We start from the raw sequence: 12,791 nt of genomic DNA, 5'->3' as shown, positions 1-12,791 counted from the left end.
GACTAACCCCAGATCCCAGGAAGGGGACACAAATGCTGCCTCTCAACAGGAATGTGAACAGATTCGTACATATTTACAAACGGCCACAATTTTGTGCCTTGTGCGAATCAGAATTTTCTTGAAAACGTGCAACCTAATAGTAAATTAGATCCTGTACTTCATAAAAAGGCAACTGTCATATATAACCCCTGACTTAAACATTCTTTATTCATCAAATAGCTTCTTTGTTCTCATTGATTTCATAATAATTAACTATAACATTCGATTTATAAATGTATTCTTTTCACTGATAGTAAGATCTAGTGGTAAAATGGTTTGGAAGCCACTGGACTAATCACCAAGGTTCTGCATTTGTGTGTGTTTTGTGGAGAGACCTTATAAGATTTTTGTTTTGGAGACAGCTCTACACTGAGAGGCTCTAAATTCTTAGGAACATAAAATCCTTTGGGGCTTAGTGTCCATCCTTTCCCCTCCACAAACATCTGCAGTGAACTGTGATTAAACACAGGAGCTCCCTGGACACGGGGGTGCTGGCCTTGTCACTACTTTCTCCATCACACTGGAACAGCCCCCCTACTTGATGCCCAATGCACCTTCCCTCTCTCTCTGCCTCCTAGCCTGACCGCCTCTCCTGTCCCCTGAGAGACAGCTACATGTACATGGGCGAAGTCCTGGGTTCGTGGTCACAAAATTCCACTCTTCACTCTGCTGCATGTTGCTGCCTGCTTCAGGTGAATCTAGCCGACAATTTGCTCATTCACGGAAAGGATTAAACTGATTTGTCCTGTTGACCTCACAGGTGGTTGCAAAGGATAAAGCGGTGTCATGGCACAGCAGAAATCCTACAACTTAAAATAAGCATTCGCATTTGACTGATTTTTCGCCATTTTGCTCTTATTTCAGCCAAAGGGGCTGGAAACTCTTCCCAGTGGCAGGATACTTGGGTCAGGTCCCACTTCCAGGTTTAGTTCATTCTGGGGGTCCCTCTCCAGCTCACCTGGTAGCCTCTTCACTGCACCCACCTGGTGGTTCTGCTCCAGTAAGGCACGGCAGCCCCTCCCCCACAAGCACCCACACCCAGTCTACAGTCCTGCAGATCTTCTGATAGAATTTCTATCCTTTCACCCTCTTCAACAGGTCAGTGCCATGTGTAATCCCTGGCGAGGCCTTTCCAAATCAGCCAAGACCAAATTACCACCCTCCTCCCTGGGTCTCACCTGAGCTCGCTTCTGCTATATTGCATCCGGTCCTGTCTCCAGCCCTTAGCACTCTCTGCTGGGTCTTTACAATCAGCTCACTGCCTATTCACACGCTGCTGACTCTTTCTGTGTGTCTGGCCTATCTAGTGACCTGTATCTGAGGTCCTGGAGGCGCAGTCATGTCAATGCTGAGGTGCAAGTCTTCAGGGGGCATCTAGGGGCTCAGTGGAGCAGCCTTTCCTCCTAGCTCACTCTCACATCAGGCTCCAGTGAGTTTGTGGCCCCTCCTCCAAGCCGCCATTACAGAGCCCACGGAAAGGAGGCAGATGGGACCCTGCAGGACTAGCATCTGCTTCTGCAGCCTGGGAGTGGGGGAAAGGCAATGTGCGTGCCATCTCTACCCCCCAACCTTGTAGATCCCATTTGAATCCTCATCCTTCACTGCGCCCTCCAGCCTGCCCTCTCACCTGGATCTGGTGGCTCATAAAGGACAAATAGATTTGGGGACCCAATGCAACCTTTTAATTCCAAGCAGAGTCCCCTCCCCCAGCATTATCACATATACACAATGGAAAGGGATGCCAGAGTCTGGGCAGGAACGAAACCCAGATCCAGGCAAAAAAAAAAATATATATATATATATAATTATATACACATATATGTCTGTAGAGAAGAAAAGCTGGGAGTGTGAATAAGGTATGGCAGAGAGTTAGGTGAAGAAAGCAGCTGGGGGGGTGCCCCAATAAATTACATTCTTTAGAGAGCATAGTTAGGGGTGCATGGGTGTGGGTGGGACCTGGTAGCCAGGACACCGGGTTGCCTGGTAGCCTGGCCTGCTGATCCCATCCAAGGGCGCCTGAAGGCCTAGGTTGTGCCTAGGACCTGAGCTGGTGCTAGAAGGTAGGATTCTAGCTGACTCTGCCTGGAGACTGACAGTGGGCTGGGATTTTGGATAGGTGACATCTCCACTCTAAGCCAGGGCTTCTGGGGAAGCCACAGGGCTGGAGCAAGAGGCTTTGAAGCTTGGGGGTTGCCAGGAGAGGACAGGGCAAGCTGGACAGCAGGTGATTCCCTGCTGGAGGCTGAGCTCTGGCTTGCTTAGATGCCCAGTGCAGGGGGTGCTGTTAAGGGGAGGCGAGGGGGAGCGCTCGGGCACATAGGGTCCTGGAGCTCTCCCCGCCTGCCTGGCTGCCCCACCTTTACCCTCCTACCAGGCCTGAGGGTGCGACACACCGTTTGGTCAGGACAGGCCTGACCACTAAGTACCATGTCCTTTTCTCCTTGCTCTCTTCTGGGGAACTTCAAGTGGGGGGGGGCAGGGAGAGGGCACACACTTTCACTCCGTGTGCGGGATTTTAGACCACATGTGCCATGGGGACCAGGGGTGAGGAAAGGAGCACGCAGGCTCGCAGGCTCGTCGTGGGGAAGAAGGTCCGTGTCCCAGAGCTCTGGCACCGCAGAGGTCTTGAGCCCCTCCACCCCGGGGGATGGAGCAACCCCACCTGAGCTCCCGCACTGCTCCCCCTAGAGATGATGCTTTGAGGTCTAGCGACCCCCACTCCGGAGCCCGGAAGCAGCAGGGGTGAGGGCCTGTCGTGGAGAGGGTGGGGTGATCAGAAGAGAGAGGCCTTTTTCTTGAGTTCATTCCGCTTCCACAGAGCCAGCTTGCTAAACTCTTCGGGGGACATGGAAAATACCCTTGAGAAGTCTTCAGCTGACAGATGCCTCTGTAAGGGGAACACAGGGCGTGGGGCTGGGACGAGTGCCTGAAGGGGGCATTCAGACAAAGAGGCCCCAGGTTCCCCAGCAGGCAGCCCATGGGTAGCCCTGTCACCCCCAGGACATTTTCCCAGCCTACCTCAAGCCTCATCCGATCCACACCTGGAGGCAACTTGGTTCGCCCCTTGTTGGTCACCACCAGCATTTCATAGGGATAGATCTGGGGGAGGGGGCGAGGGCTGTCTCAGGCTCATAGAGGTCCCAGTCTACATAACCCTCTCTATTCCCCAGACCCCCCATATCAGCCTTCAGGGGCCACTGGGGTTCATGCCAGTTTGCCATTCATCGTCCCCAACTTGCCTGCTGCCCCTCCCAACCTCAACTCCAGGAGGCCCCCTTAGCGCATTCACTTCTCTGGCTTCTCCCCTAGCTGGCCCACCCCCATGGTAGATGGTATGTGCCCTCCCACCACCCCTGGCTCTACCCCTGCCCCTCACCTTCTGCTCCAGCACACAGGGCAGGGAGTTCCCCCGGTCCATCCTCCCCCTCTGGCCCTCTCCGTTCTGGGGAGACCAAAGCCGCAGTGAGCCAGAGTGGGGCAGGGAGACCTCCCCAGACTTACCCTATGCTTCTTGCTTCTCACCAGGTATCTCAGTGGCCCCCCTCCCCCCTCCCCTGACACTGCCAGTTGCCAGTCCCAGCTTTTGGTGCTCCGTGTTCCCCTCCGGATGACACTCACCTGCAGGCCTGAGGGAGAGAAGCAGCATTACTGAGACAGCTCTGTTTCAGCAGGCCTCCAACCTACCCGCTCAGCCTCCCTGACCTCCAGCCACAGAGCCATGCCCACGGCACAGATGCCCCTCTCCCAGCTTGTTGGCACCAGATCTCCCCACTTCTCACCTGGGCTTCCAGTCTCACTCCCCGATGATGGGCTGAAGTCTGTGGACTGAAGCTAGAAAGGACAGGATGGGATGGGGTTAGTGGAGCTGAGTAATCTGCACTGTGCCCCTTCACTCTAGGGTCTTGCCCCTTCTTCAGGATGCCGAGTAGCCCAGTCCCTCTGAGGCCCCGCATGCCCACTTTGCCCTGTAGTCTGTGATCTCTGGTCTGGGACCTTACCCGGCTCAGGGTGGTCCTGCCGTAGGCCGGGAGAGAAGAAGACTTAGACGTTCCTGCGTGCAAGGCTGGAAGACAAGAGGCCCTGTCAGTCCCCTTGGCCTGACAGTCATTTGCGAGAGGACTCCTTCCCTGTCCCCCCGCCAGGGTGGGCTTGGGGGAACCTGGTAAGACTCTGTTGGCTTCCAGCTCCTGCCCATCACCTTCAGTAAGAGACACTGAGCTGGCGCCCTGGACTGTCTCTGATGTGTCCCCTCTCTAAATACTATACCGCAAATACACATCTGGGCCAGATGCCTGAATGTTAAAATTGATAGCCAAAGCAGAGGTTCCTAACATGAATTTCTGGGGTACAAACATAAATCTTCAATTCAGTAAAAAGAATCAGGGTATTATACTTTTATTATTTTTGTTATAACTGTCAGTAATCAAATTTCAAGTGTTTGATGCTGTAACACAGAAGCAATTTTCTCTGCACCTTCAGCTGCTCAATTGTACAAGCTCACATTTGCATGATCAGCTGTCACGTTCAACTTGCACATTCCCTAATCTCACTAGGCTTTCCAGCACCAGATTGTAATTCAAGAAAATTTGTATCAGTAGTGGCTTCTCTTGGAAAGGATTTTGTACGACCTAAGATTCTTAGTTTGAGCAGATCTTAAATCTACTCCATCTCCTGTTACCAGAAATGGCTGCATTCTATGACAACCTGGGTAAGGACTGGAAGTTGTTTGCAAGTTTGATGGGTGAGAACAAAATATGTTTGGGGTTATTTTTCCCCTTAATGCTTTTATTTTTTTTTTACATAAAACGATCACTTTTGCAATCATCATTCACCAATGAAGCATTTCACTTTTGAAGTTAGTGTACATTTCTACTTCAACTGACTGATAGAACTTCAACCTACAAAATGCCAGAAAGATTTTCCCTCCAAGTTACTTCTCGAATGCTTATTTATGTTTGAAAGTGATTCTTTTAATTATCAAATCAGAATGACACACCTGTTCATGATTCTAACTTGTTGAGCTTGATGAGCTACAGAAACCTACTCAATCCTCTCATCACTGATCATTCACAAGTGTAAGGACCTCGGCTATGATGCGAGGTGGGCACTTGGCTACTCTAAAAAGCCAAAATGGAAGTTAAAGAGCAAATTTGACAGAACAGCAAATTCTGATGGAACCTGGAGACTGAATACAAAACCTTCAAAAGATCTTTCTACCTGCCTCATATTTTCAGCTGAAACTGTTCACAGGCCTACTATGACTGTAGCCACGCATACTGACATATCATCCTGGAAGCTTTGAGGATCTCCTAGCCATATATAAACCTTTGTAGTTACTTGACTCCTCCAGCTCCACCCTTCATCAGGCAACCCCTCAAATGGCTACCCTGGATCTCCTTCCTACTGACATGTAAACCTGGAGACCCCATTCTGAGACCCCGTTCTGAGCCCACACCTGCCTTCTTTGTTTGTAGCTTCCCCCTAGTCCCCTTCCCAGCACAGCAGCTTGGCTGCCTTAACTGCTTTCACTAGCACTCAGCAGCTCAACCTGGCCCCGACTCCGTTCCTTACAGAGCTGACTCTGGATAGGTCCAGGTACCCTTCCTGCCTGCCGGCCACGGGACACAGCTTGCACAGCAGCAAGATTAGTATCCCCACAGATGCCAAGTCTGTGTCAGTTTCATCTCCTTCTAGAAACTATTCTAGACTATACCAATGTAGGGTAAGTGAAAAATTATCGGGCTTTTCTGCCCTCCCACTATTAGCATTAATTAATGCATGCCTGATGGCAGACACCTGGAGTAGGGTGTGGGCATGCATAGGTGGGCGCATCTGGGCTGAGACTGGGCTTATAAGGGTGGCATCATGGGGACGCCAGGAGAGAACAAGAGAGGAAGAGGGTAGCAGAGAACGAGCAGAACCAGCAGAGAAGCAGAGACCACAAGAGAACGCCAGAGAGCCCAGAAAGAGTGAAGGTTCACAGGGGACTGGGAGGCCGGCAGGCTGGCCCCCCTGCCTGCCATGTACCTGGTAAAAGCTCAGTAAAAGCCTGAAAAATCCGGGCCTCCCCTGGTGGCACAGCAGTTGAGCGCTGGGCTGCGAGGCTGCCCGCAGCCTTTGCAGCGCCGGTTCGTTCCCTGGCCGCCAGCGAGGGTCCCACCAAAAAAAAAAAAAAAAAGCCTGAAAAATCCACTGAGGGCTCCAGGGCTCTCCTTTACCCATCTGCCCGGATCATAGAGATCCTGCACTGTGCCTTCCTGGCACTACAACCAACCTCACCAAGCTTCACCCTCTATGCTCAGCAGACAACCTCAGTTTCCCAGGTCTTGGTCCCTACCCCTCAGAGAAAGAGGCCTCTAAAAGCCAGCCTCCCACATCCCCAGCCCAGCTTTGCCCCCAGCAGCCTCCACTGCATCTACATGCAAGTGCTCTCCAGGGCACAGTCTCCAGTGCCCTCCCCTCCCTTTGCTCCCCTCTGGAGGGCTCATTTTCTCATGGTCTTACTAATACAAATATGCTGAGGACTCTACCTGAGCTCAACTGGCCCTCAAGCTTCCCACTGGGTCAGACTCAGGTCCCACCTCCACGCCCACATAGGGTACTTCAAGCCCCAAACACCCAAACCAGTTTCTTTATCTTTCCCCAAACCTGCATCTTTCATGATCTCAGTTCCAGATTCATCATCACCTGGCACCAAGATGAAACCCAACTCATCTATCCTGAACCTCCCACCCCCAAACAGCTGCTGAATGCAGCCAACCCCACCTCCCACTCACTCTTCAAGCCCTTCCTCTCCTCTGGACAGGGTGTGTTTTTAGCCCTTCCCTAGACTACTGGAAAGTACAGCAGGCTATCTCCAAGGATGGCCTGCAATGTACCTCCCATCCTGAAGCTGCGTTCCCTTGCCTCAGCGAGGGGCATCTCTTTGTCCTCCCTGGGGTCTGGGCTGCCTGCTGAGCTGCTCTGACCACGAGGCTGCAGCAGAGTGATGACCAGAGACTCCAGGCCAGGCTCTTAGGGGCCCTGTAACTTGTAGTTTGGGGTTCTCTGATCCCCCTCTCCTTTCCAGCCACCAAGTTCGAAGGAAGTCTGGGCTAGATTTGGGTGGTCAGAAGTGCTGTATCCAAAGCCTGGTCCCCACTCTTCACGGCACACTCTGGCCCTCTAATGCCAGGCTGCCGGAGGCCACGGAGCTTGCCAGGCTGTTTCCTGTTCCAGACTGCACCAAAAATCTTTCTCGACCACATTCACATTTTCGTTATTTAATAAGATTCAGTTCACCCCTCCTCCCAAGCCCCAAAAGTAACAGTCTCATCTCACCACAACTCTCCACTCTGCCCGGAAACCCCAGTTTAAACCCCTTTTCTTACTGACCAGAAGTCACAGGGGGACAGGAATATATCTGTTTAGCCTGTGTTTCCCAGTGCCTAGTACACAGGAGACCTCAATAAATGCTTATTAAACTGAATTTGCTCCTTCACTTTAGTTGATGCTCTTTTGCCATCAATTCCTCCTGCCCCATGACAGGTTTCCTGCCCGAAGGAGGGCACGAGTGCCTGACGCAGCGCCCACATTCTGGGTCTCTTATGCCCCTGATAGCACAGTGCCAGGTGGGCGGCAGCCAAATGCAACAGACCTCTTGATGCCAGCCTCTGGGCCTGGCCAGTGATTCCAGCTCCCTCCATGGCACTCACAGGTGTGAAAAGGGGTCCGGTCAGGCAGGGAGCGGGTTTTCCTCCGGATAGGCAGTGACTTCTCCATCTCTTCCTTCAAGATCATCTTTCCCAAGTTGGAAGTAACCTGAGGAGGTAGGCAGGAAGGTGGAGCTGAGACTTAGAAATTCATTTCTCATCCCCAGAACGTTCAGAGTTGGGTAGACTGCAGGCAGGTCTAGAGATTGCTTTCCTGAGGGCAGAGTCAGATCCTGGACCCACAGAACCTGTGTTGTGGTCCAAGGCTCGGCCACTGGGGTTCGGCTGCCTTGAGAGCAGGAGTCGGAGCTGCTCAGTGCAACCCCACCCTGTCCCAGGTCACCAGGCCCGGAGCACAAGCTCACATCCCTGGCCTTCCAGAGCATCAAACGCCCTTTCCTCCCGGGGGGCCAGAGCCTGCTCTTTCCGTCCTCCTGTTCCCGTGCACTTCTCATTCTCCGTCTGCTGAAGCCTGGCACTAGCAGGGCCATTTTTTTGTGCTTTGACCCTAACTTTGAGTACTGTCCCCCAAAGAGCAGCATGAACTACAGGTGTTCCCTCAAGGCAGCACCCGAAATCCTGGGAAATAAGGGGGACTCCTTGCCTGCCTGACCAGCATGCTCTTCAGACACAAGCCCATTTAGAAGAGAATCTCCATGGAACCAGAACTTCTGTCCCCAAGACCAGACAGGGTGGGAGCGTTGAGGGCAGCGAGTGCTACCTTACTGAGTTCCTCTCTCTGCCGCTCCCGGAGAGCCTTCATCTCATCCCCAGAGTCATCTTCTTCCTCCTCCTCCTCCTCCTCTGCCCCCCTCCGAGACGCCTTCCGCTTCCTCCATTCTGTCTCTGAGAAAACAGGCCAGAACAGACCATCAGCCCATGGCCCTGGGGCTCAGCAGGTGCTTATCAGGGCCTCAGTGCTGACTGCACCTTAAAGAGAACACTTCAGTTACGAAAAGAATAATAAAGGCAACATGTCCCGGCCTTTCCGTGACGCGCTCACACAACTTAAATTCTAGATCTTGGGGACCAAGATCTTGTCTTATTTCTCTTTCTCTTTGCAAGAGCTCTTATCGTAGAGCCTAGGATGAGGTCAAATTTTGATAAATGTCTGTTGAGTGATTCAATAAGTGAATGGAAAGTGAACAATAAAGTGATTAATAAAAAGGGACAACCGAGCCCGGAGGGAGGGTCCGCGAAGGTGGTAAAAAGCACACAACGACACTAGAACACAGGATGGGGGTTGGGGTGAGAGTGGGTTCAGAGGACCCACAATGGGAGTCAAGAGGGAGGTCAGTGAGGTGCTGTCCTCACCTTACTACTCTCCAACAGCTCCTCTTACCTACAACGGCCAGCGATGGGGGGCATGGCCAATAGTCAGTTTCGATCTTGGCTGGCTGGTTGGGGTCAGGGGGCTGGGCTGCAGGGAACTTGGATGACTCGATGATGAGGTCCTCAATAAGGTGCTTGCTCTGAGGGCTGCCTCCCATGGATTCTGCAGATGGAGGTCAGGGTCAGTCCAGGCACACTCTGCCCTGGAGGCCACATTAGTCTACCCATAGCCCCCAACTCCTGCTTTCGGCCTTCACCTGAGATCATGATTTAAAAGCAATGCGCAACCAAGAGCACGGGGCAAAGGTAGGATGGGTCATGAAGCTACAGCTAGTGTCAGCCCTTAGTACTAAGGACAGCCCCCCACCCCCCATGTGGTAGGCCAGGGTTCAATTAGGGAAACCCTCACCTCTCTGCTTGTAGATGGGTGGCTTCTTGTAGATGTTGGAATCTGGGCGGGTGGTCTCTGTGGAGAGGGAGCAAGAGCGGATGAGGAGGAGGGAAGGAGGGTGTGGTGATGGCAGGGAAGGCCAAGTCCGGAAAGTGAATGGAGACAGATGGAACAGTAGAAGGTAGGAAATTCAAGGGTTCCTGCCAACAGCCAAGGCAGAACTGAAGTTCCTGGAGCTGCTCCTCAGGGTGGGGACTTGTTGCATTTTTCTGAAGGAGGAAAATGCAGCAGGACCAACCATCTCTGGGAACTCTCCTGGGGTTCTGGCACTGGGGACCCAGTTTTGTGGTGGCCAATTCCATGGTGAGCAAATACTCCAGAGGGTAAGGAACTGAGAGGAGGGAGCTTGGGTTCCTGAAGGGGAAGGATGCAGCCAAGTTGACAGTTTGACCTACCAGGATGGTGGAAATGGGGGAGGCTGGTCCGGGGGGTGCCAGTAGCCCTTGGGGCTGTAGCCTGAGAGATGGTTCCAGGGGACCGGCTATCCGCCCACACCTGCAGAGCACAAATGTGTTTCCCTGCAGCATCCAGGTCCCCAACCTACCCCTTCCAACCCATGGAGATGCTACTTCACCTCACTCCACCATCCTGTTCCCCACCCTAATGGCCCACATGTCCCCAGCCCCAGGGAAGAGGAAGGATGTCCAAGGACTCAGCCTGCTGATGGTGCCTGGCCCAGGGAAAAAGGGTGAATGAGGCCCCGAGTCAGACAGATAGCTGGGCACAGAGCCGGCCAGTAACAGGATGAGAGCCACTGATTCTGTCACCGCCTGGGCCCTGCAGAGCCGGGTCTAATTGTGTGGGGAAGGGGAGCTGGGCCCTGTCAGAGCAGGGCTGGACAAGTGTCAGAGTGGGGCAGACTCACCTCTGGGGATGGTGGGGGGGATGTGGATTTGGGTGACAGCGAGCGCTGCGAATGGAGAGCAGGCTGGTCAGAGCCACACGTAGAATTAAACCCTTGTCCCTACAACCCCCCGGGCCTCTTCATCCCCTACTCAGCTCTGCATCCTTGCCTTGACAGTATCTGATCACCTCTTCTCCCTCAATCCTGCCGGGTCCCAGAGCTGCCTCTGCATTCTTATCCCGCCCTTGTCTCCCTCCTAGCAGAGTCCCTTCTATCCCTTGGATGCAGGAAGCAGCCATGGACTGTGGAGCAGTGTCCTTGTGCTCCAGGCCTACCTGGAGATGGTTAAGTCCCTGTCCTCGGAGCCTGGCAGTGAGTGGGAGGGACAAGACCTACCAGCATCCAGGATGGAGTCAGGGCCTCCCCACAGCCTGGCCCCATCTCACCCCTTTCTCAAACACAGTTTACAAAGTACCTGCTGTGTGTTACCTCGTGTGCTTGACTACCTAGTGAGGCGGACAGGCAGCTGTATCACTTTTACTTTATTGGAGGGGAAACTGAGACCACACATTCACACAGGTCACTGAGCAAGACTTCCAACCTCTGAGTTCAGTGCTCCTGAGTGCCTTCCACAATTCTTTCTCCTTCTGCCCACTCCTCCCTGCTCCTACCCAAGCCCCAGGTCCTGCCACCATTCAAACATGGCCTTCCCACTCTCCGCATAGAGCTACCCTCCACTCCAACCCCTCTCCTGCTCTCACCAACACAGGTCAGCAGGCTGATTCCCGCACACAGCTCTCTTTCCTAGTTGGGAGTCCGCCCCCAGGAAAGAGAGCAGGAAGGGCATTCCACGGCCCACCAGTGTGGCCGGCGCAGCCCTTCCCTCCAGTCCTGTTCAAGAGGGACTTCCCACCCCTCACCTCCCGGCTTCTGGGCAGTTCCACATGCTCCAGGAGAGAATAGGTAAAGTGGGGCTCATAGATCATGAGGTCAGGCCGCTCAATGTCCAGGATGGCCTTGTCCTTGGGGATGGCGGCCAAGTCCTTGTAGCCCAGCACCTGATTATCCATCTTGGCCTGAGGGGGAACAGAACAAGAGGAATGAATATGCGGAAGGCCTCACCTACAATACTCTCCTTACAAGCCAGACTTGCCATGTAGTAGGAAGAAAACAGGTGGCGGCTTTAGATAACAGTTCTTGTAAGTTAATAATTCTAGTATTTGAATTTTAAGGGGTTCAGTGGTAGCCTTAAAAATGATAGCCAGTGGCCTAGCACTTGGGGTACCACCACACCTGACCAGTGGAAGAGGGTGTAGAGAAGCTTCTCTGGATACGTGGGTTCCAGCAGGACTATCACCCCGGAGGCTCTGAGCGAATCAGCGGTCCAGCAAGGCCGGCGCCCCTGCCCCCCTCCTCCCAGCCTGAGGCTCGGGGGGGCCTAGGGTACTCACCACGATGCTGGAGGGAGAGCCGGGCACGCTGGAGTCTCGGGAGGAGCTGACGCTCCCAGGGGAGGTAAGTGGTTGCTGGGAAGAGCGAGAAGGCTGGTGGGAATGTGCGTGTGTGTGCGGGCCAGGCAGGGCGCTTCAGAAGGCGGCCCCTCCCCAGGGCTTCCCTAGGCCTCCGGGGCCCCGGGGTGCGGCGCAGCCGGCAACCACCAGGTGGCATCACCGATCCCCGACTTGGTTCCCACCCGGTGGCCCCGGCACCCCACTGGCGGCGTGGGTGCCGCCCCCGCACACCTTCTGCAGCCGTTCCATGCAGCAGGGAGCCAGCGGGTCGGTCACTAGCAGGGTCCTGTGCGCGAAGGGAGACGGCAGGACGTCAGGCTCTGCCCGGCTCCGGGGCGCTGCGCGAGAGCAGAGGGGGCTGTCCACCGCGCTGTGGCCTCCTCATCCCTCGGCGACTCCCCCGGCTGCTGACCGAGCGCTGGGCCTGGCAGGGGAAGCGGAGGAAGAACGTGCCAGCCAGGGGTGTTGGGCCCCGGGATCCCAGAGGGGGGCGGGAGCGGCCCCCTTTGGCTCCGCCGGGAGTGGGGAGAGCTGGGCGCAAGGGCGGCGCCAGGGCCCTCCTGGGCCCAGAGGAAAGCCAGGCGTGTGGACCGGGGCGGGACAGTGAATGGCCTGCGCTTGTTTTTTTGAGCCATTGTTCTCTGGTTGGAAAGGAAATGACGGCAGGGGCCAGAGCCCGGCCGGTGCAGCCTGTCCATCCCTGCTTGGTCACACCTGCCCTGCCCTGCGCAACGGGCCACAGTCCAGTTCACGCCCGGCTTCTCGCTGCCCTCGGCCTCTGCCGTGACCTCTCTCTCCGGCTCCATGCTGGTCTCCCCCATGTCGCTCCCCCTCAATCTACTGTCCACGAAGCCACCTTAAGCCCAGAAGACAGCACAGAGGGACGCATGGCAAGGAGGTGGACGCATGAGAACAGGGGCTGG

At 54.5% G+C, this 12,791-nt stretch overlaps 1 protein-coding gene across 4 annotated transcripts; it reads right to left on the bottom strand.

Annotated features, from left to right (window-relative positions):
• Nucleotides 1–2,812: 2,812 nt before the first annotated feature.
• DMTN (dematin actin binding protein) lies at nucleotides 2,813–12,117 on the bottom strand (the record flags this gene model as incomplete). Of its 4 annotated transcripts, XM_084244950.1 has the most annotated exons (13): nucleotides 2,813–2,926; nucleotides 3,058–3,138; nucleotides 3,416–3,481; nucleotides 3,811–3,870; nucleotides 4,038–4,102; nucleotides 7,734–7,839; nucleotides 8,452–8,576; nucleotides 9,073–9,225; nucleotides 9,472–9,528; nucleotides 9,909–10,008; nucleotides 10,379–10,423; nucleotides 11,278–11,433; nucleotides 12,100–12,117. In XM_084244950.1, the coding sequence occupies 13 exons, from the start codon at nucleotides 12,115–12,117 to the stop codon at nucleotides 2,813–2,815; spliced, it is 1,146 nt and encodes a 381-aa protein (XP_084101076.1). The 4 variants fall into 4 exon arrangements, with proteins under 4 accessions (XP_084101076.1, XP_084101078.1, XP_084101077.1 ...); XM_084244952.1 differs by lacking the exon at nucleotides 3,416–3,481; XM_084244951.1 differs by lacking the exon at nucleotides 10,379–10,423.
• Between the last annotated feature and the right edge of the window lie 674 nt (nucleotides 12,118–12,791).

Source organism: Talpa europaea (assembly GCF_964194135.1).
Source record: "Talpa europaea genome assembly, chromosome: 10".
NCBI classification, from domain to species: domain Eukaryota; kingdom Metazoa; phylum Chordata; class Mammalia; order Eulipotyphla; family Talpidae; genus Talpa; species Talpa europaea.
The sequence above is the reverse complement of the archived record's forward strand: the minus strand, read 5'-3'. Positions and strand labels throughout refer to the sequence as shown.